This window comes from Lycium ferocissimum, chromosome 5 (assembly GCF_029784015.1).
Source record: "Lycium ferocissimum isolate CSIRO_LF1 chromosome 5, AGI_CSIRO_Lferr_CH_V1, whole genome shotgun sequence".
Taxonomy (NCBI): Eukaryota; Viridiplantae; Streptophyta; class Magnoliopsida; order Solanales; family Solanaceae; genus Lycium; species Lycium ferocissimum.
This window is the reverse complement of record NC_081346.1, coordinates 14888145-14912205: the sequence shown is the minus strand read 5'-3', so window position 1 is coordinate 14912205 and position 24061 is coordinate 14888145. Positions and strand designations below refer to the sequence as shown.

The following is a 24061-nucleotide window of genomic DNA, read 5'->3' as shown; positions in this document are numbered from 1 at the left end:
GAAGGTGTATTTCAAATCTTTCAATTGGAGAACCAAACCATGAAAGTCATATATGAGAGAACCGGACTAAGTAAAATAATTTATTGATATTTTCAATTAATTGAATTATAATACTTTCTATAATAAAAATTCCATAATTAGATTACTAAAAAGTACTTTCTCTGTCTTAATTTATGTGACATAATTTAACTAGGCACGAAGTTTAAAAAAAAAAAAAGATCTTTGAAACTTGCGGTCTAAAACAAATCATAGATATTTGTGTGGATTTAAAATCATTTCATTAAAGGTAAAAGGGAAAATTTCAAGTTAACTGATTTCTAAACATAAAAATATATTATTCTTTTTAAGACAGACAAAATAAAAAAAGTGTGATATTATTCTTTGTGTTAGTCTGTGCTAACACGGGATTTCATCATCTATTATATTAAGGGGTCCCGTTTTCCAGATTCGGTTGGTTCTTCTACCTAAAAATAAGTAGTCCAACTATTTTGCTTAAGTCAGAGAAAAGAACGAGAGAGTGGGAGTTAAACAAAGAACCAAATACCTTACTCTTCTTATTTTCTTTAGTGCTGGGTTATCTACATTTGGAAATTTTTTATCATATTCTAGCTCCTAGTTTTATATTAGAAGAGCTTCTTGAATCCTGGGGTACACCCACACCGAGTGAATATTCTTAAGGAGAGTGTCTTAATTGATATGCCTCAAGCTTTGAAGAATTCGCTACAGTATTCGTGATCGAATATTTTCCGTAAGATTTTCAACACGAACTTTAGGCTATCTATCATTGTAGATGGAAGGGAAGATTAAAGCAGTTGATCGTTGAGGGCAAAACTATGCGCAATCATTCTTCCTCTCCTAATGGCATCTTGTTGGTATTTCACTGTTGGTAAAAAAAAATGTTGGGTGTGCGAATAAAGTATCACATTGGAAGCTGAAAAGAAAAAAGAGTTACTTTATAACTTGTTGCTATTAATGATGTAAGGCCTTCTGGGAAAAATCGTGCGGGCTTGGTCCTAAGCGGACAATATCACATCATCAAGTGTTAAGAACGCCTGCGGCGAGTATGAAGATGACAGAGTGTAGCGTGGGGCCTGGCTTAATCTCTTTGCCCGTCTATGGGTCAGCGTAATGAGCCATGTAGAACTTAGTGCGAGGGAGACAGTTTAATGAGCCATGTGAAACTTAGTTCGAGGGGAAGATTGTTGGGTGTGAGAATAAAGTATCACATTGATAGCTGAAAAGAAAAAAGAGCTATTATAAGGTATGAGACCTTTTAGAGAAAATCATGCGGGCTTGACTCAAAGCAGACAATATTATATCATGTTAAGAGTATCTGTGGAACGTTTAGCCTAACAAAAATAAGTATAATTAACCACACATTTGATGAAGTCAAAGACAGAACGAATCAAAAAAGTTAAATAAACCAAAGGAATCCTGATCCCTTATTAATTTGCCGAAAAATATGCTTTAATGTCGAGGAGGTGTGTGATGCTCAAGAAAAGTCGGACGCATTTGTGAAGAGATACTGCAGTACGTACAAGTGATGTTCAATTGCTATAATAAAACGTCACACTATTAACCCAATAATGGAGATGAAATGATCAATCAATAAAGTAGCAGCATAAATTCAGTGTTATCTCCAACTTATCTCTTTAATCATATTGATTCTCGGCTTGACATTTAGAGATTATATTCATCGTCCAATGCTATATATTCTCTAACCACCTCATCCTGTCCAACGGTATCCCGCACCAGTAACTAATTAATTGACTCTATAAGACAAGAACTAGATTTTGCTCTTTTCTTTCTGAATTAAGACAGTCCCAAGATTACAACATTTTAAAATAAGAATTACTAGTTGGATTTTATAAATAAAGTATATTTGGTGAAGTAAAGATGGATAGAGGAGAAAGAAGATCAGGAGAAGATTCAGAAGAAGAAGAGTATAAGGTTGAGGATCTTCAAGAAACTTCCAATTCAAATAAAGACTCTAATTGGAAGAATCGGTTCAAGCTGTTGAGGAACTACTCTAGTCTTGACACCAGTGTTAGTGTTAGAATTAGAAATAATGGAGAAGGGAGAGAGAGCACTACAAGCAGGGGACGTAGAGATCACTGCTATGGATATGTTATTCATCCTGATAATTGGTCAGTCACTATATATGTCCTCTTTGGGGTTATTTAAGGGGGGAAAATCCAAATATACCTTTGCCAACTATTTATAAGCAATGGCCAAATTGGCTTTTTTCCATTTATATAAAGTTTTTTTTTTTCTCAAGGGTTTAACTTGTGTTCACCGACTATTAAGAAATTTTTATACTATCAATTAATCTAAAAAATATTAATAGATGGTTCTCCATAATTTTTTTTTGATAACTATAAAATATATTGATTGAATATATGCTATAATAGTATGTTAATTGATAGTGTAAAAATTCTTTACACGAACCGTGAATATTATATAATTAATCTCCTTTCTCAACTTCCGCAATCACCCGAATTCTAACTCGAGGTCTTGTTTGAGAACCATACTTTTTTATTTCATATAATCTAACATTTGAACAAATAAATTATTATCATAAACAAATATTAAGTGGCTTCTATGCTTTGTTTAATAATTAATTTCAATATAATCAATAGTATATGCTATTTCCTCCGTTTCAATTTATATGATAATTTTTTTTATTTTAGTCGGTCTAAACAAAAAGTGATATATTTTTATATTTAGTAACAATTTAATTTTATAAAATAATTTCTAGCCACACAAATTTTAGATCACAAGTTTCAAATTTTTATTTCTTAAACTTTTTGCTAAGTAAAACACCTGGGAGGGGGGAGTACTAAAAAGTGTGTGTGGTCTTCATTACATGTATAAGATAACTTCAACTCTGTTCATCAAATTGCTAAGATTTGAACCTAATATGTGTAGTCGGTAGTTTTCTAACTCATTAACCACTAGGCTAAATTTCCTTTATACAACAATTACACAATCTAAAGAGGATAATTTATTTTTAATTACATACTACGTAGTACGTATATATTATTGGATCTTGATATTAGGGAAGATTAAAATGGAGTGTCTTAAGTGTAATATTGTTGAATCCTTGGCGGCAAGGAAACAATCAGCAGTTACCTCAGCACCCATGCATACTGCAACTACAAGGCCACTCGTAATAGTAATAAAGCAGAATATTTGGATGCAGGTGGTACTTAGTGTGGACGCAATTCATACTGATATGGGCAGTGTACTCTTCCTTCTTCACTCCTCTGGAGTTCGGGTTTTTCAGAGGACTCCCCGAAAACCTCTTCCTTCTGGACATAGCCGGCCAAATTGCTTTCCTCATCGACATCGTTGTTCTCTTCTTCGTTGCCTATCGAGACGCCCATTCTTACTGCATCGTCTACGATCGTAAACTCATTGCCATTCGGTCAGTACCCTTTTTCACTTTACGCAATTCCAACATTTCTTAATATTCATGCAGCTTTTGGCGAATTACTGATCTTGAGCAATCTGTATAGCTACTTGAAATCTCGTTTCCTAGTGGACTTGCTTGGTTGCTTTCCCTGGGATGCTATATACAAGGTATTTCCCTTTCTTTTATTTTTCCCCCCCTCTTTGGTAAAATTTTTCCCCTTTTATAACTGCTATCCTAGCATCTAAAGGAGGAGAGTTATGGTAGGTTGAGAACCTGTGTTAATATTTGTGTAACGATGATGAATTGCACCTCAATGGAGACAAATAAAGACATAGAATTCATGCATCCGGTCCCAACTATTTGGCATTGAGGCTTAGTTGATAAATTGATTGATATATTATAGTTGTGCTATTTAATACAGATGCGCTCCGGTAAAAATACAAGGTTATAATGATATGTTATGAATTCATTACTGTGATACCTTCTTTATTTGTTATTGTTATCTCATTTTTGGATTTGATAGAAATTGATTGCCTTGTCTCCTTTTCTTTCTGAGACAAATGAACTGATCACATGCTAGTTTCTGTTTTCAAAGTATTATTCTTCCTTTCACTGATGCTGTAATTATAACTTCCGGTTTAGGAAATTTAACTTATGGTGTCATGAACAATCCTTTCAGGACCGTTAGAAGTGGTAATTTGGAGTTTGAGGACTGTGTACCTACCAAATCTGTAGAATTCTCCCTTTCGTTATGGACTTGTGTGTTAGTTTTGCATTCTCATCTTTTTTCTTCTTTTGTAAAGTGCTATAATCCTCTAGAAGTTTGTAAAGGTCAATGTTTTAGCCTTGATGATCAACTGAAATCCTGGTGAATCCGCTGACTTTGAAGCTTGAACGTTGATTCTAGTTATGCTAGATTAAGGACAGTTATGAGCTCTATTTAGTCAGTTTCTCATGATGACAATAGCAAATAAATTGGCTTTTATGGGCTATAAAATGAAAAGCTAACTCTGTTTTCTTTTGTCAGGCTTGTGGCAGAAAGGAGCCAGTTAGGTATATGCTATGGATTAGGCTGAGCCGAGCCCTTCGGGTGACAGAATTTTTTGAGAAGTTGGAGAAAGACATCCGTCTGAATTATCTGTTTACAAGGATTATAAAGCTATTCGTTGTTGAACTATACAGCACTCACACAGCTGCCTGCATCTTTTACTATCTGGCTACTACATTGCCTCCATGGGAAGAAGGTTATACATGGATAGGAAGTTTGACGATGGGCGACTATAGCTATGCACATTTCCGAGACATTGATCTCTGGACTCGGTATATCACATCATTGTACTTTGCCATTGTTACAATGGCAACTGTTGGTAAGCTATTTTTCTTTTTCATGTCAAAGTTCAAAATATATCAGGTTGTTGATTTTATAAGACCAGTTTCATCTATTCATTTTTATAAAAATGTTTAAAACAACATTCTTATTTAACTCTATTTTTCACTTGGCAGTAGTGTAGAAATCTTCTAGATTCATCTCAATCACAAGTGTGTATCTTCTGAATTTTTTCATTACTTCCTTGCTTATTGTTTTCCACTCAAAAGGAAAATTAGAGGAAGAATTGGCAAACTTACTGAAGGAACAATGCTGCTAAATTTCGTATCTTTCAGTTTATTAGGAATTACAGTTGAGATTAGTTGGGTCTAACTAATTGAAGTAATTTCTATTGGCGGAGTCCATTTATGACATGAAGCCACGCTTCAATAGTTCTGATCAGTATCAAATTTTCATTCAGTAAAAGATATGGAAATATTCAGATGCAACTGGAAATGATTGTACTTCGATTGCTAAGAACTGTGAATTATTAACTCTTCCATAACCTATAGAATTAACAACAACAACAACAACATATCCAGTGAAATCCCATGAGTTCTAGGGCGGGTAGAGTGTATGCAAACCTTACCCCTACTCATGGCAAAATGTACTGAAAATGCAACACACTAGTGATAGTACAAAGAGTTTAGCTTTTAGAATATTCTACCACTCAGCTTAACATCTTAGCATCATGCCTAACATATATAGCTGAACTATTGGGTTTTCTGTTATATGCTGCTCTAAGGCTGGTAAAGGTGCTATTCGTAGAAAGACTTTTTTGTTGAAGGGATTGGATCCTAGAATTTCCTAACATCACATTGTTCCTTCTTACGGTGTCCTAAATGCTAGACAAATCTCCAGAAAGGCAAGCCAATTTACTCTTTGGTAAAAATAATAATTTCTGTGAGATATACAGGAAAGATATAATGCAAATCCTCTTTGGTCTGTGATTTATAACCCAAGATAACATTATAAAATAGTCTCAAATAATTATAAGTAGGAACGGATTGTTAATGTAATGAAAAAATGTCTCCTTCATTAGACATTTTACATCAAAAGCTAAGGCATACATTTTAGGAAAAATATCTGGTTTTGGTACTATTGCCTTATAGATAATAGCTTCTAGTTGATTCTTAGAGCAGCATGAATTTGGAAAGGTTAACAACAACAACAACAACAACATACCCAGTGTAATCCCATAGGTGGGGTCTGGGAAGGGTAGAATGTACGCAGACCTTATCCCTACCTAGCGGAGGTAGAGAGATTGTTTCCGATAGACGCTCGACTCAAGTAACGCATATCAAAGCAGTTTGAAAAAGAAAATACAGAAGTAAAGCAGACATAGCAAATAATAGGGAGATCTTTTACACAACATTCAGAAAAAAGGAAGAGTAACAACAACAAAATAATGCAATAACAGAAGCAAAGAAACAACTGGTAGTCACAGAAATTGAAGGACAATTTTGAAAGGTTACTTTTCTCAAAATTTGGATCTGAGAATAATGTATTTTATTCTCCTCTTATACTACAGGTTATGGAGAAATTCATGCAGTCAATGTAAGGGAAATGATATTTGTGATGATTTATGTCTCTTTTGACATGATTCTCGGTGCCTACCTGCTTGGTAACATGGCAGCATTAATTGTAAAAGGATCCAAAACTGAAAGGTTTCGGGATAAAATGGCAGATCTTATAAAGTATATGAACCGAAACAGGCTGGGGAAGAGCATAAGCAAAGAGATCAAAGATCACGTCAGATTACAGTATGAGAGCCGTTATACTGAATCGTCTGTTCTACAGGATATTCCTGTTTCAATTCGAGCTAAGGTATTGGAAGAAGAATTTTATCTTTTTAGTCTGTATAATATCTTGCTCCTTGTTCCCGGTAACCAAAGGAAAAGGAAAGATCAGGGAAAGGAAAGTAAAAAGTAGAAATATGATTATTTAGAGTGCTGTTACCACATTAACTGGTTCCTCTTGCAGATTTCGCGAAAATTATACGAGCCATACATCAGGGGAGTCCCACTTTTCAGAGGTTGCTCGCCTGAATTTATGAAACAGATTGTAAGTTCACTTAACCGCAAGAAAAAGAGTTCAGAATATTTTGTTTCTGCATTTCTTTACAAAAGTGTGTCTCTGGTTGGCTTATTCTTGCATCTTTGAGGAAAAAATACGGAGTCAATTCCTTATACAATTTCTGCTTATTTCATCAAGCAGCTTTTTGTAATGTGAGGCAATCTGCCTGGTCCAAATGGAAATGCTCCTATATCCCAAGAGCTGTTCAATCTATTGATCCTCTTTGTTAAAACCCTGGTTCGTGCCAGCTTACACGCACCTCAACTGTTCTACCAGACTACTAATGCACCATCTTATATCAGGTGTCCCATTTTATCAACAAGAGAGTAAATAAAAATAAATTTATCCTATATCAAGTCCATTTCATAGTGGTTGTGGAATATTTATGTCCTTTTATCTTGAAGCAGACATGTAAATAGCTAGATGACTTGAAATTAAATGCAGCGCCTTTTCACAAACTCATCATAAATCTTTAAGGAACCTTTATCTTTCCTTTTTAGAGTTTTATATGATTTCTACTTAAAGCCCTCAAATTCTTGTTTCAAATTTGATACTTGTCTGATGTTTCCTTCGTCAAACTATTACGACAGCCAACAGTGTTGTGTTTATTTGGTTAATGACTAGTCAAATTCTTATGATTAATGTTTATGTCAATTAGGTTGTCCGTTGTTTGCTAATATTCCCGAAATTGAAGTTGATAAGTAGTATTTGTTATAATGTAAAGTTTATAGTAATGAAGACATCCTCACCAAATCTTTTCCTTTTGTAGGCAATCAGAGTACATGAAGAATTTTTCCTTCCAGGGGAAGTGATTTTGGAACAGGGTAGCATGGCAGATCAACTGTATTTTGTCTGTCACGGTAAAGTGGTATGAATTCCATCTTTTGAACTCCACTACTCAGTCATTGCCCAACTCTCCCCTTCATTTGGTCGTGAGAAATGGGCTATCCTTGTGAATGTGTGGGAATGATAGTAGAAAACTACACTTACAAGGTTATGGCTATTATGTCATCCGGTATAGTGGCTCGTAAAAATACTGAGATTAGTTTCATTTTTGTATATATAAGATCAGTTAAATTGTAAACTGATGATAAAAATCAATATGAACTGGACTAGGAAAAGACTTTACTTAAAGACTTTGATCAGTAGTCAAAGAACTTAACAGGGTATCAATTATAAAATGTTTGTTCATATTTTTATCGTCTACAGGAAGAACTAACAAAATCAGAAGAAAATGAAACTGAAGAATCTCTCTTGGATCTTCAAACTTACAACTCTGTTGGTGAAATTTCCGTTCTATGCAACATCCCAGTCCCTTATACAGTTCAAGTTTCTGAACTATCTAGACTTCTACGAATTGATAAACAAGATCTATTGGAGATTCTGGGAATATACTTCTCTGATGGGCGTGTGATCATCAATAACCTCCTTGAGGTTCGGTCATTTCGTTTTTAATCTCTCACTGTCGTCCAAATTTCTGTTGTTTATTTTCAAATGCTATGTTAAAAATTAAGCAACTTAACTGGACACACGTGTTTGGACAGGTAATAGTTTTTCTGAATACGTCTTAGTGATTTTGAACATTTGGAAAATACAGAAAGGGCCATTCTCATCTTATGTGATATTTGGAATTTCTCAGGGAAGAGAGTCAATTCTTCGGAATAAGATATTGGAGTCAGCGATAACACTAAATATTGCAAAAAATGAATCTGAGCTGGCCATGAGGTTGAACTGTGCTGCTCATGATGGAGACTTGTATCGAATAAGTCGTTTAATTGGTGCAGGAGCAGAGCCTAACCGAACTGATTATGATGGAAGATCACCTCTGGTATCTATTTTTAGCTTATGTAAACTGTGTTGATAAAGGTTCTATCTCTGCTTGGAGTTTCCTCTCACATTAATTTATTTGTAGCTTGATTCCGTTATAGCAAGCTACCGACTATCAGTGTCAAGGTTATTTATAAAAAAGCATATCAAGTTTATACTCCATATTCCTTTTATTGCTGCTTTAATGTAGCAACTGTTCTTATAATTGGATATTTACAAATATTCCAATATTTGACGACTTGCTTCAAAGAGGAGTTTTAAAGTTTCTGTTTTCTATTGAGGCTAATTGATCTGTCTAACTCAAAGAGATCTTCCATCTTACACCAAGATGCTAAAGACAATTTATTTATACATAATTCTCGTATCTGGATCCCATTTGCCTACAAGACAACTTTGATTCCCTTCTCTCCGAACAGACCACCAAATGCAACCTGGGATGTTTTCCCAAATCTTCTGTTTGCGTTTTTCTATAACTCCTCTTTTCCAACAGATAAGTAATTCCTTGACTGTTCTTGGCATGTCCAACTTGACCCCAAAGATGCAAAAAAACATATTCAACAACTGTAGAACAGTCTCAAAGTAAGACTGAGTTTAGATGTTTCTCTACAGTTGCTTATAGTAAATCCAAACAGAATTGGGTATCTTTATTGATACCGTTTTCTTTCCTTATCTAAGAAGGTGCTGGATTTAGTTTCATTTCTTTAGTCAAAAAGGTGGTGATGAAGTCTTACTTGGTGTGGTGTAAACACAGCATCTTGCTGCATCCAAAGGACATGGAGATATTACAGTTTTCCTTATCCAAAGAGGAGTGGAGATTAATGCTAGAGGTAACTTATTTTTCCTGTTTCATGTTTACCTGGGTCATCTCTTGAATTCTTCAATTTATTTCTCATTGATTCTTAATTCTCTCCCCAAAAAAGAATTTCTCACAGAACCTTCTCTTAACAGATAACTTTGGCTACACTCCATTGCTTGAAGCGGTCAAGAATGGCCATGATCATGTGGCTTCTTTGCTGGTGGAAGCAGGGGCACTACTAGGTATAGATAATGACGGGACTTACCTTTGTGAGGCGGTTGCAAAAAGAGATTTAGAGTATTTGAGAAGACTTTTGGCCAACGGCATCAATCCTAACTCCAAAAATTATGACTCCCGAACACCGCTTCACCTTGCTGCATCAGAAGGGTTGTATCCAATTTCAGTATTACTGTTAGAAGCTGGGGCTAGTGTCTTCGTGGTGGACAGGTACTTGTAGGAATTTAATTCACTTATCTAAGTAAAAGAAGAGAAGCAGGTGTATTATCCTCTCTGAGTCTTGCTTGCAATCAAATGTGATCGAGTTTAATGAGTATGAGCACTGCACTATGTCTATTGTACATCTGTCCTCTAACATGCATAAGTATTCATGTATTTGTAGCTTTTTTTTTTTTTTTTTTTCATGGCCACCTGACGTGCTTTTCATGACTAAATGCTGCATTATAAGCAGATCAGTCTTAAATATGCACTTACACCTGCTTCTGCTTTACTTTAAGAAAGTTATTTTGTGATCGAATTTCTGTTTCATGTGTGAAATGGTTGCTTGTTTCTCTGTTACAGCGCAAACAAATTTACTTTGTGAACTGAGGATCTTTACAAGTGAATGGTCTTAATAAGGAGTTCTGCAATAAATGTTGCCCTATTTTGTAAACTTTCACCAAGAATTGCATGAACTACTATTTAGCTTTTTAAAATACTTTTCCTTATCGTATCATGACTTTTAAAGGCATTTGATTACAAAGGATTTAGATACAAATATAGCATAGTATTACCTTCTTGAACGCTCAAAATTGTTATCTGCACACATCTTTGCAGGTGGGGAAAAAGTCCACTTGATGAAGCTCGAGTAGGTGGAAGCAAGAATCTTATTAAGCTACTGGAAGATGCAAAGGGTAGTCAATTATCAGAATTTTCTATGAGCTTTGGCAAAAGTCAAGGTAACATTACAACTAAAATCTTCTCCCTATATCTTATAGATGGACAGCCAACTAGAGAGGGTGATGAAATAGGTTGATATAGACATTTTGCAAAAAAAATTCCCTAATTAGATAACGCCTTTTCAAGAACTCACACAATGAGTAATAAAGCAACAACCAGAAACAAAACATCTACTAGATCAAACCACTCAAGTGTTCCAGTATCAGATTAGTTCTTAAAACATCAGAGCATTCGAATATCAGAGACCAGAGTTAAGGTCCTCAATTCAGCAGAAAAAAATAAAGCAAGAAAAGTGTTAAGAGAAATTAAATGATGGAATGCAGTGATTTAGGGAAATTCACATTCCATGTGAGCTACATTGACCACCTAGAGTCTCCTGCTCGAAGATTTTGAACTTCTTCCTTAATCATTTAACTCGTCAGCAGTGGATCAGACCAAAATTACTTTACAACAGCTCTTTTTAACTCTTACAGAGGTTTGCCTTCTTTTTCAACTTATAGACAGATTCCCCCACGCAACCCTTGAGTTAGGTTTTTTATCTTCACACACAATTCAAAAGAATAGAAATAAGTGTATGAATCCTCAAACATATATTCCACGGTGATTGCATAGTTTAAATCTCAAAAGATGATGATAACTCAAGTTTTGAAATGATTTGCTGCGTTTTTCCCAGCAAAGGATCATTTATTTTGATACGATCATTATTTTGATTTCAAAGAATAAAGAAGCCCTTGCTTTTACTAGTAAAAGTATTGAACAAATTACTGATGTCAATTGACATATTCTGAAACTGATTTTCTACAAGTGACCGTCTGAAAAAGATATAAAATGATTTTGGTTGCATGCATAAAAACCATGCTGCCAGATTGGAAGGTTGATTGGGAAACTACCTGAGTTATCGGCATCGGGCTATCCTGGTTCTTTATTTGTTGGTTCAAAAAATGATTTACAGGAACAAACAAGCTGCTAACCAAAATAAGACCATTGTATCATATCTTGGAGAAAGTATGACTAAGTAAAGCAATGCAAAATATTTATTTTCTCCCACTAATGCCAGAGACACTTAAACTATTCAAAAGTCTCAACTCAGCCCTTGTACTGTTTTTTTATCCCGTCTCTCTTATATCATAGAATTTTTTTGATTGACATCTCACGTGTAACATTCAACCAATTCCTTGGGCTTAGGTTTCCATTCCAGAAATTGGATGATAGAAATTAAAGGGTTTCCTTGTCAGATCAGTCGTATTTTTTCGCTTTGTTTCTAGTTTTGACTTTCATTCTATTCTATAAATAAGGTCGGTTTTTGGTATTCAAATAAGAGCATTGGAGGGAAAACATGAATCTACTATTTGAACATCTTATTGATAAGGAACTCTAGTTTGTATGGTCTGTTCTCTTTCTGTTCCAAGTCTTCAATTATTCTTTTTCCTCTCAAGAATAACCTGAGCTAACCAATGTTTATTGGCATGATAGATGAAGTTGCAGCGAGTTAGATGCATAGTATTCACTTCAGAACCTAGGGATCTCAAAGAGGAGAGAAGAAGAGGAGTCGTTCTATGGGTACCTCAAAGCCTTGATGAGCTCATTAACGCAGGAAAGGAGCAGTTAAGAGTTTCATCAGCAAATTGTGTAGTGTCAGAAAATGGAGCCAAGATTCTGGGCACAAACATGATCTCTGATGGTCAAAAGCTGTTTCTAGTTAGTGAAAGCACATTAAGTTCTTAAAACAGTAGTATTCAACATATTGTGATTTCCTCTGAGATCTTAGATAAAGGAAACAAACCAATATAGTTGTAATACGTAATAGCTGAATAGATTATGCAGTATTGAAACCTAATATTGGAGCTTTCTCATAACAACATGCTATAAACTTCATCACTGTGATTTAAAAGCAGCATGAATAGCAGTTACGGTTGAGGAGAGCACATGGACCCTGGCTATCATCTCATGTATATATCTGTTGATGTATGGTGGTTGACCTTGACGTTGGGATCTCTATAATATTATATTAATTGTGTGATCACCTCAACTAAAAGTTCAACACTTTTATCTTATAAAATTAATTTAAGTCCTTAACATAGACTAGAAGTATTTAAATGTTCACAAGTACTATCGTGTTGAATATAGCAATCACAAGCAGATTAGTTCACAAGTGCTGGAATTGGATACATGCAAATCCTCTGTTTCGAGTTCAAATGTTGGATATACACGCAAATCCACTGTTTCGAGTTCAAATGTTGGATTGATTAAACAAATGTAGAAATAGCTTCCACTGGCCACTTTTCAATCCGGTCTTTGAAAAATACTCACTGCTATGTAGTTTTAAATTTCACAAGTGAAACTTCATGATAATGTCTTCAACTGTAAAATTACAAACTACAGGACAGTGATTATTTTTAATTACAGGGGGCTTCAAAATGTGTATTTGTGAATTTATCCAAGAAGAGTGTCATTTCGGGTCAAAGTTGGACAAACCAGGCCCTGCAGTAGGCCCAGTCGAAATTAAAAACATTTTCTTTGGGCCTTTACTACTAAAATGAAAAATAAAATAAAACATAGCCATCAAAACATGAAGAAAAAGACTCCCCTCTTATCCAGGAGCAGCAAGAACATCAGAAAGGATGATAAGCCTCTCCATTGCCACTCCTTCAAGTGTCACTTTTACTTCCAAGATTAACCTCTCTAAATCCTCCTTCCATGGCATTCGAATTGCACAAGTCTGTCCAGCTCATCCACGAACCATTCATTCTTCTTCATCAATGGTAGTGAAAATGGCAAAGAAAGAAGAAGAATTGAAAGAAATTCGAACCAAAACAACCGAGGAACTTCAAGAAGAGATTGTAGACCTCAAAGGAGAGCTATTCATGCTTCGTCTTCAAAGATCAGCTCGTAATGAATTTAAGTCTAGCGAGTTTCTTCGCATGCGCAAAAGGGTACTCTTTTACTCTCTCCTTTCTGTTTTTACCCTTTGTTTTACTCCCTCCGTCCCATGTTACTTGTCCACTTTCCCCTTTACACGCCCTTTTAACAACTCATAAATAAATGTGTATTTTTACCACATTACCCATATCTCTCTCCAGTTAATTGCACTCTAATCAATATTGATTACTTTAAGAAACAAATAATATTAAGGGCAAAGTAGGAAAAATTTAATTAATTCTATCTTGTAAATGGATAAGTATTTTGGGACGTATATTTATAGTAATGTGGACAACTAATATGGGACGGAGGGAGTACTTATTAGCTCCATTGGGGAAAATGATTGCCTGAAATTTTGTATGTAATTTTGGTTTTTGCATATCTACTACTCCCTGTGTTTCAATTTGTCTGTGTTAGTTTGATTTGGCATGGAGTTTAAGAAAATAAAAAAGTTTGAATCTTGTGGTCTTAAACTAAAGATGTGTGTAATGTACTAAAATGCCCTTTGAATTTTGTGATCTTAAATATGGCATGAATGATACTAGGTGTAAAGAGTTACACCAACTAAATATAGAAAGTGACATTGCTTTTTTAACAGACTAAAAGGGAAAATAAGACAAATAAATTGAAACGGAGGGAGTACTATACAAGTTGTTGGTGCACATAAATTGGTGCTTTGAGTTGGCAAATGTCACTTTTAAGTGATAGTAGTAGTGGAATCTGTAGTCTGGCATCTCTTTACGAATTTTGATGTCACATTATTAGCATTAGTTAATGTTGGTACATGTTTGAGTGAAAGTTGGAGAAAAGTTGGACAAAGGCATAAAGCAGTGCCAAAATTTTGGGATCACTTTGCACTGAAGAGAGAATCCTTATATGTCTGAGGAGTTTCTTCTACATGGTAGACTCATGCTTAACTAATTATCAAGCATACGGGGTCGTAGTTCCGTAGAGAACATAGCTAATAACTTGTTCCTTGCAGCAATTATTGAGGCTGTTGATGGAATTTGCAGCAATTTTTCTTTAAATGTTGAACTAATTTGAGAAATGTTGTTGGTCCTTCTTAAGATGTTTCATTAGCCTTTAATTTGTTGCGTGGATACCCAAGGTGTGAACATGGTGTGTACGTTGTCCCAACCATTCCTTAGTCCCAAACTCGACGAGGGACAGGTTTTCAGAACAAGGTTTCTGAGTTGATTCCTAGGTTTTTACTCTGAGAGTAATAAGTAATACAAGTGTACCGCTCATTGCAGAAGTGAGCATGTGCATAGTTTCCTATTCTAAACTATAATGAAGGTGAGCTGCAGTCAATGAACTGAAAAAGTGGTGAGCTGCAGTCAATGAACTGAAAAAGTGAACTCATTTTTTTACATGAGAGATCATCAAAATCTTTGAATGTAGTAGATTCAATCAAATTTCAGTATCAACAACTTGAGCAGCTTAAGACGTCTCAATGCTGTTTGAAAAGTTTTTTATTTTTTTATTTTGATGTTAATTGTCTTGTATTTTTTCCCTAATTTGAAGTTTAATGTGCACCAATTATCCAATCCTTGTGTTTGCAAGACTCTTGTTCTCGGCATAACACCCCTGAGGTCCTAAGATGAATAGCAGTGATTTCTCGTCATAATGAATAGAGGGAAATCACCTCCTTGTACATAAGAGATTAACATTGCTGCTGGTTGACAATAACTGTTTGTTTTTGTTACTTGTAAAAGGGGGTACATTTTTTGGTTGGACTCTAGCAGTTATGGTTGGCCTCACATTTTTGGTTTCGGAACCAAAATAATGGCTGCTTAGTCTTCCATCATTTTCCCCCGTTTCCACTGCTTATGTTACATTCCTTTCCTGAATTTTCAGTCATGTTCATTTCCAATGCCTTAGATTTTGGTATTTACAATTACCTTTTCTGATGTTTAACTTCTGAATCTGATTTAGTTTTGTTTCTGGTGCTCTGGATTTCTAATCTATTAGATTGCTCGAATGCTTACTGTTAAACGGGAGCGTGAGCTGGAAGAAGGAATTAACAAAAGGATATCTAGGAAGCTTGATCGGAAATGGAAGAAAAGCATTGTTCCTAGACCACCTCCTTCTTTGTTGAAATTGCGAGAGGAAGAGGCATCTGAAGAAGCTAAGGAATCTGCCTGATTTTAGAGCCTTTTAATTGGTAATTGTTATATTTTCATCTATCTTCTTTTCTCATTAGGTGTTCCAATTAGGTTAGAATGTAAAACTTCTGTTGATTCTTTTTTTGTATCAGACCATTTATTTTGTTGATTATCATTCTTAGCATGTAATTTTAATCCCCAAGTATGGTGCCATTTCTCTTCCAGTTAAAATTGTGGTGGGATGGTAAATCCTATTTTTGTATTTGATATAGTAACTAATGTCTTGAATCTTTTCCTGAATTTCTAGTTACATGCTACCAGACAATATAGTCAAATTTTAGATGAACAGTATAGTCACCCCTCAATAGATTGAATACCTTTTACTCCTCAACGATGAATAATATGGTCAAACCACAAGGTTAGCAAAGAAGACTGTTGTTGTCGTCGTTGGAATAGACTAATTTTTCAAATTTTTTTCCTTTCAAGCTTGATTTAACTTGGTAACTAAAATTTTCATGGGTGGCTCATGTGAGTGCTTTTCCTTTAGAGTTGAGCAAACGGTAAATTCCAAAGAAGGTAATGAAATTTAAATTTTGCTGGAGGACTGAGACCCTGTACCTAAAACTAGAAGGCTGCTGTATATTTTAGATGCATATTGATAATAATAATTGAGGCTACTTTTGAGGGTGATGGAAATGTTTTTTTCAATTATGGAAAGAGACAGGGATATATCCTGTTTCCCGAGTGTTATTGTTCCCATACATTGATTTGTAGTTCTGGTATAAGTTTCATTGTTGTCCTTTGCCAGTTGATATGCAGATAAGATGCTTTTCATTATGTTTTGTGATAAGTATTGAATAGGATGCTTTTCATTAAGGGTTTATAGTCTCGATCTCATTTTAGTTAGATATAATATAGCTACTTCCGGGACTGATGAACACCCTTTGTCCCAAACGTGTCGGTAACTAATGAACACCCTTTGTCCCTTCTTTGGTTATCCGACATTTGGCAGCTGAGTTGGCTGAATTTGCTGCCGTGCCAATGCTTCTCTTTAATGCGATATCCATAAACTAATCGCTGAAATGTGTGAAACCATTTAATACCATGCAGAACGTGGTGGTGTTTGTTGGCATGCTGACAACCTCTTCATGCAGAAACATGAATTTGATGATGTTTATCCTTAATAAAGTCAAATCTTACAACAACAAAAACATACCCGGTGAAATCCCACAATGTGGGGTCTGGGGAGGGTAAAGTGTACGCAGACCTTACCCCTACCTTGGAAGGTAGGGAGGCTGTTTCCGAAAGAACCTCGGCTCAAGAGAAAGCATGGCAAAAATAGTCAGATAAGGACAAGCAATTCTAAGCAATATGAAAATGAAAATAACGAAAGCGAAAAAGCCATGATAAAGCCGTCTGAAAAAGAGCAGTAGCTACCACAGAATAATAATAAGATAAAATAAAGTCAAATCTTCAACCACTGAAACTCCAACGCCTGAGTAGTAGGGCGTTGAGAGATGGTAGGTTAGGGTCATCTCACCAAGAGCAAGGTGGTGGACCTGGCACATTGGCACATTCCCAAGTTCTTGATAATCAGAACCTAATTGTGAATTTTGAACAAGAAACCTCAACAATTAAATATTAAATTATAGCATTTATCAAGATATTTTGGGTATTGCATTGTGGCTTATGATTAGGGCAAGTCTTAAAGCATAAGTATGTGGAAATATCCAAGCATCTATAACAGAAAATAGTGTGGTGTTTACCAAGATACTATGTTAACCAGAAGTTGTGCCTATTTTACATTAACTGATGATAAAATTGAAATGGAAAAGATAAAATAATCTAGTTCTGCGATAAGTCACCAAAAACGCTTCTCAGAATTGAAGACCCTTCATTGCCATCACTGTTGTTACCACCACCTATGAACCCCTGCATGATAGTTTGACCAACCTGCTGAGCTGCACCTTCCACGAGTCCTTGAACTGCAGCATTCATCAAATCATTGTCTGTCCCAGGAGGCTGCATGTATATATCAGTCCCCACTGGTCCTTGAATTAGAGGAGGTTGCAAGGATTGGTGCTGAGGGATTGTTGAACCTGTACTCGCACTATGGAATAATAGGTTTGGCCTTGCTTGAGCTGTACCCAGACTGACCTGGATATACTGATTTGGCATCGCTTGTCCTGATAATATGGGAGTCTGTGGGAGCTGGTTGCCCGTTGCACTATGCACAAACTGGTTATGCCTTATTTCTGCCGCCATAGGAGGCTGCTGGAACTGGTTATGTGAAGTATTTGCCCCAGGGAATGAATGGTGGTGCTGGAGGATAGTTGGCCCTTGAACTGCTGATATCGGTGCAGAATTTGAACAATCCAAATGAACATCAAAGTCGCAAGTGCCGCATCTATAAAGCCACTGCTTGACTCCAATCTTGTGGCATACATCACAAGAGAAGCCTGTGGCATCAGCATAAGGATTCCTGAAGGTGAGTTCCAGCTGGCATTGATGCAAATGATGTGTGATTTTGAGGGGTTTTGATGCACAGGTCACATGGAGATCATATTCGCAGTCGCTGCAGTGGTAGCTGAAGCCATCTCCACGGTGGTTGCAGGCGTCACAATTGAAAAGGCCACCGGGGTACTTAGATGTCGGAAGGAGAGCTAGATGGTGGTCTGGATGTGAGGGGTGATTTATCATCTCTGGGAACTGAGTGCAGCTCAAATGGAGAGTAAAGTTGCAAGGCTTGCATGTGTACATTTGGTTTAATGGTGGGAGTTTGCATCCTGAACAAGGTGTGGGATTCTTGAGTTGGTTGCATAGCTCTAAGTCATGTGGATGACTGAAGTGCTTGAGTCTTGGACTTGGATCACTGTTCAACTTCAACCTCCCCATTAACCTCTTTTCCTATTTTCCCTTCTCTTCTCCTCTTTATATAGTTACTTATATTGTTTGTGATGCAATTTGTAATTAATGCAATGAGAGAGAGGCGTTGAGGGGATGAATGAGAAGCAGAAGACAGGCTTGTTGACTTTTGCAAGTCAATGTCCAGCATGGTTCTTTCACTGATTTGGATGTGTAGTGATGCAAATTGCATTGAATGATCTTCTTTGACTAATTCTATAGCCTGGTTTACTTATTTTCAGTGTCCTGGATGTTCTTTAATTTATCGGCCAAGAACATGATCATTGAAAATTTTACTAGTGACATAACTATTATGTAAGGCGCCTTAATTTGATGCAACATTCGCATGACCAAGAGTAAGCGTTCTGTTAAGACACAAATTTACGACACATCACCAGGAGATTAAGCAATTGCTACTCTTGATCAACCGCATTTTACCAAGAGGGTTTATCATCTATAATATGTCCATAAAAGAAATATTTGATCATAAAAATGCGATGTGATTTCTAACAATGAACCCTTTTTTCCCGCTAGCTCCGTCATTGGTCCCTTGGGGATCTCTTGTTATAAAAAATAAATAAATAAAGAATAACAGGCTATGAAAACAAATGGTAGTGTTTATGTAAAGAAACAATCAGGAGGTTTAAGCCTATAATTTTCTGAAAAGATAATGGACTCTAGCTCCATAATTGGAAAATCCAAATGCTCCGTCCGTTTCATAATGACTGGGCTTTTTTAGTTTATACACACTCTTTAAGAAATTGTTCACTCCTAAAAAATTAGGAGTGTTTTTACTAACTTACTCCTAATTAAATGTCTAAAAAAAAATTACTTAGTGATTTTTAATTATGTAAATAAGAATTATTTTGAAAGAATAAGATCAATTTCTTCTTAAAATTAAAGTGTTACTTATTTTGAAATAAAAAAAAATCTAAAATATCATTTATTTAAAAACTGAGGAAGTACATGCATTTTGCAATTATTTTGATTCTGACATCTGGATGTAGGAACCAAGGAGCAACTTCATTAAAAGTGGCTCGTAAATTAAGACTGCTTTTCCATTTTTACTAGGATAAAAGCTTATACTATATGAAAAAATACACGCAAAAGATGAAATTTTGAAAATATAAAATATTATCAGGAAAATGCATAGAATAGAGGAGATTGAAAAGAAAAAAAAACTCAAATAAAACACTCAGATTTCAAGCATCTTTTTTTGAGTAAATAAAAGAAAAGAAATTGCCAGGTGCCGCTACAAAGAAAGACTTTTCAATTAAAACTTCAACTACTCTGTCTATTTTCGGCGTGCTCGTTAAATTCTACTAGCCTACCTTTCTCAAAATTACAAATAACCCCAAAAGTAAGATAATCAAGAGGACATTTCAGTAATTTCCCAGTAACAACGTTGATGAGAAATTGAAAAACTTGTTCAACCTTGTCAAGTAAACAAATACGGTTGTGTGTGAAATCACAAATAATTTCACAGGCAACAAAGAATTCAGAGCAAATGGCATTACAATGGATGATACTGTCCTACGTGGTGGCAGTAGAGGCAGCCGTAGCAATTCTGCTGACATTACCATCACCAAAAGCAATCAAATCTCGTGTCGTTTCATTAATTTCACTCACCCTTCAACCTTCTCTTTTCATTATTCCCTTTGCCGGTTTTCAGCTCCTCGGTAAATATAATTACTATTCTACCCTTTTCTTTGTTTTCTGTTTGGATCTTATCTGTAAATTTGTTGTTTTGTTTTTGGTTTAGATATATATTGGAAGAATGAGCATCGCTTGATGTGCACTGGTGAGATCTGTACTGCTGCTGAGAGAGACCGCTACGAGAGATCGGTAATTTTTTTTTCTTTGTTTCTATTATTTGTTGAACTTTTAGGGCTCGTTTGGTACAAGGGATAGTTAATCCGGGATTAAATTTGGGATGAGTTTATCCCACGTTTGGTTGGGGTGAAATCCCGGGATTGTAGTGTTTTTTTTATCCCACACTGAGGTTGGGATAACAATATAACTAATTCCCGGATAAGTTGTTCTCCAACCAAATGAGCCCTTAAGCGCTGATTTTTACAGGTTGCGTATAGAATATAGATTAAACTAAACGCGAAAATTATTTAGGTGTAGTAGATATGATTTTAGCACTCATAAACGAGTTGATTGCGTTTCTGTTTTCTAATTTTGTAAGCTGCCGGTTGGAAAAGGGGCTGCCTTGTTCTTTTTAAAATCCCCAAAACGTGAAAGAGAATTACTTAGACCTAGAAATTGCGGAATTCTCAATATGTGATCCTTGCTCTCTTAGTCGTGGTTTTTTTACTTCCGTTATTTGTTTTCCGTACTGCTTTGATATGCTTGTCCTTTGAGCCGAGGGTCTATTGGAAACAGTTTCTCTACCTCTCAAGGTAGGGGTAAGGTCTACGTACACTCTACCCTCCCTAGACCCCACTTTACACTGGGTATGTTGTTGTGATCCTTGCACTCTTATTGTTTACTGAAGAAACCTCGAGGGATTACGCCATGGAATTATCTAGCTCTTCCATCCTCCTTTTGATTAATGTGTGCTGTTTTACACTCCTTTCTATTTTCTCCAAGCCCTTACACTTTTGTTTTTATTCATGGGGTCGATAGATTGGTTGACAAGGCCAAGTAATCAGACGTGGATCAGGATTTGAAGTTTATGGGTTCCTATAACGACCTCAAGTTAATATACAATAATAATTGGGTTCACTGTCAAATATTTATAAATATTCTATAGATTTCTTGATACAAATAGAGAGTTTGAACATAAGTTACTGGGTTAACGTGAACTGATATCTTATAGGCTAGGTCCACCCCTGGCCAAGTTTCACTCCAATTGACTATCATTTAATTTTTCTAGACTTGGATAGAGATATAGAATTATGCTGACGTTGCTTGATAACCTATGTTTCCTGGACTTGGATATGTTTGTCAGACATTTGGTTTTCGTTGAGGTGTCTAATTTTTCCAAGGACCTTAGATTTATGATAAAGAGTATGGACAAATTGTTGGAGATGGATGTTAGGTTATAGGTAATATAATGAATTTTATGCATGATATTTGACTATCAACCTCATTACGTAAAGAGAGAATACCTTTTTAGGTCGGAGGATAGTTGTTGATTTAATATTAAAGAAGAAAACAATGAGTCGGTGATTTTTCATCTAAATTGACTCGTCCAAAATGTTCTTCTTCAAATTGGAATCGACTACTACTTCTAGCTCTGCATGGTAGGTAGAAGTTGAAACATCCACATTACTTCAACCAAATACAATGCATATCCCACTCCAGTATACCAACATTCGTCACATTGACACCGATATGATGAATTAGTAGAAAGAGTGGAAAAATGATAAACTAAGGTAATATGTAAAATTGGTTTTTTGGTAGCTTTAGTTAATCTATATAACAAGTGGCGTTGAAGGGAAAGTAACTTAGGGTGTCTTCTTCATGTTTTCACATAGACTTATTAGGGATTGTGCTAGTGCCAACTACGGTGACACAAAAATAGGAGCAATATGTGTGAGATCAAGAGATGATGAAAATATGAGCCAATTGGGGAAAGGAATTTTCATATTTTTGAAAAATAGAAAATTTGGTTCACTGCGGACTAAATTGAAGGAAATGAGGGGAAAAACCATAATTTGTTGTCACTGTTCCTTTCCAATTAAGGGAAGTGTTTAAATTGTTTATCAATTTGATATCTACGTGTAAATGCATCTAGGCAGAATGAAACTTTTAACTTAAAGGTCAATGAAGCGCTTTGTTTGGATGGATGTTTGTTCATTGTTTCATATTTCTTTTTACCTTTTCTTTGGTTCCCTTTTCTACTTCTTAACGTGTGAGTTTGAACCAATAGGGCAATACTTTGTGCTTTTTCAAAAACATGCTGCTTACAGTTTACCTTTTTTGCCACTGTTGTCTATTTTTTTATTGTTGAGAAGACTCATACACAAACATTAACTCAATGGTTAGTCCAAGGATGAAATATCATGGTTGTTTCAGGGGCAGCTTCTCTCTTTCTCTCTCTTTTTTTTTATTTATATGTAAATATACGGATTCAAGGTTGGGGCAAGGTCTACGTACACACCACCCTCCCTAGATGGCTAGACTAGACCCCACTTGTGGGATTACACTGGGTATGTTGTTGTATGTAAATATACGGACTGAGCAACAGTTTCATGTAAATATACGGGATGGGTTGGGCATCATTGTGGGAAACAGCTCATTTGATGACAGGCTTGCTAATTTATTACTGTTTGACATCACTTTTTATTTCATCTGTCTGCATCATGGGTCAAATGCATTTGAAATACTTCAGTGGATCTGAATCCAAAGACTGAGTTCAACCCTAGCAATATAATCTACCTGATCTTTCAAAATATCAAGTTCAAGATAGAGACGGAACCGGGATTTAAGCTCTATTGGTTCAACCTTAGCATTGAATCGATTATATTTTTAATGTTATGGGTACATCGTATCTGCTATATATTGCAAATTTTAGTGAATTTTTATGTATGAATTTATACCTCGCACCGAAAGTGTTGGTTTCATATGAAACCCGGTACCAACAAACTGCATCCGAGTTCAGATATACGAGAAACCACAGCCTGTGGAATGTCATTTTGGTTTTCACTTTTGCTCTCATAGATTGGTTCTGAGAGACATTTTTCCAACTATCCCTTTCACCAAATAGCTAAATAGCTTGAATGTACTGACATCACAACATAAGAAGCATGTTGCACACTTGCACTTGTCCCCTTGTGTTTTTTCCTTATGTGAAACGATATAGCAGCTCAGAGACAACAAAAGCATCCACTGTTATGATCTGGCTGTGTAACTTCTTCGGTTTCCCCTAATTTTATGCAGATCTACAAGGCTCAAAGAAATGCTATTCTGTGTGTAGCAGCATGCCTTCTGTACTGGTACATATGCGAAATCCCTTGTTACCCTGTATTTTGATGCTAATTCGGGCTATCTATTTTTTCAGTTCATAAACAAAGTGCCTTTATTTTGTATAGGTGTATCTATCGTGTCTGCAAGTACTACAAGGAGATTCAGAGTATTGAGGAGGTGGAAAAGAGACTCAAAGATGAGTAGGTCTTTAGGCTGCTGCTCTTCCACTAGAATTTGAGATCTAGTTGTAGCGTAGCTGAAACGGTGCCTAGTGACCCTTTTAAGACTTTGTAATGTGATATGAATTTTGTGTTTCGCTTTGTTACTGCCATCTAATGGCATGCTTTTGTTAGATTTTCGTGTCTTCCTCCTCCACGAGGTGGTTCTTTTTATTTGGAAACATAAATGTAATTGGTTGCTACCAAAATCACCTATATACATTCAAGTGCTATCAACTTCTATCTTCTCCTATAATTACATTCCGTAATACTCGAGTAATGCCACGTTTGGACTAGAACTTTATAAGGCTGCCAAAAAAAAAAATTGATCGACCTAAAGTT

At 35.7% G+C, this 24061-nt stretch overlaps 4 protein-coding genes across 5 annotated transcripts; 3 read left to right on the top strand and 1 right to left on the bottom strand.

Annotated features, from left to right (window-relative positions):
* The first annotated feature begins 1828 nt into the window (after positions 1 to 1828).
* On the top strand, positions 1829 to 12597 carry LOC132056179 (potassium channel SKOR-like). Of its 2 annotated transcripts, XM_059448262.1 has the most exons (14): positions 1829 to 2147; positions 3203 to 3427; positions 3519 to 3582; positions 4443 to 4782; positions 6313 to 6608; positions 6765 to 6845; positions 7627 to 7725; positions 8067 to 8291; positions 8497 to 8685; positions 9436 to 9511; positions 9633 to 9927; positions 10534 to 10655; positions 11027 to 11034; positions 12130 to 12597. In XM_059448262.1, the coding sequence occupies exons 1-14, from the start codon at positions 1897 to 1899 to the stop codon at positions 12379 to 12381; spliced, it is 2523 nt and encodes an 840-aa protein (XP_059304245.1). In that variant the 5' UTR covers positions 1829 to 1896; the 3' UTR covers positions 12382 to 12597. The 2 variants fall into 2 exon arrangements, with proteins under 2 accessions (XP_059304245.1, XP_059304244.1); XM_059448261.1 differs by lacking the exon at positions 11027 to 11034 and having other exon boundaries at positions 12130 to 12160.
* A 625-nt stretch (positions 12598 to 13222) lies between these two features.
* On the top strand, positions 13223 to 15893 carry LOC132056182 (large ribosomal subunit protein uL29c-like). Its single transcript, XM_059448264.1, has 2 exons — positions 13223 to 13589; positions 15547 to 15893. The coding sequence occupies exons 1-2, from the start codon at positions 13278 to 13280 to the stop codon at positions 15718 to 15720; spliced, it is 486 nt and encodes a 161-aa protein (XP_059304247.1). The 5' UTR covers positions 13223 to 13277; the 3' UTR covers positions 15721 to 15893.
* A 1506-nt stretch (positions 15894 to 17399) lies between these two features.
* LOC132056181 (uncharacterized) lies at positions 17400 to 18612 on the bottom strand. The gene has a single exon (XM_059448263.1). The coding sequence runs from the start codon at positions 18573 to 18575 to the stop codon at positions 17526 to 17528; it is 1050 nt and encodes a 349-aa protein (XP_059304246.1). The 5' UTR covers positions 18576 to 18612; the 3' UTR covers positions 17400 to 17525.
* Positions 18613 to 19941: 1329 nt separating this feature from the next.
* On the top strand, positions 19942 to 23956 carry LOC132056178 (uncharacterized). The gene is made up of 4 exons (XM_059448260.1): positions 19942 to 20263; positions 20347 to 20429; positions 23475 to 23530; positions 23627 to 23956. Exons 1-4 carry the CDS (start codon positions 20092 to 20094, stop codon positions 23703 to 23705), a joined length of 390 nt encoding a protein of 129 aa, XP_059304243.1. The 5' UTR covers positions 19942 to 20091; the 3' UTR covers positions 23706 to 23956.
* Positions 23957 to 24061: the final 105 nt, after the last annotated feature.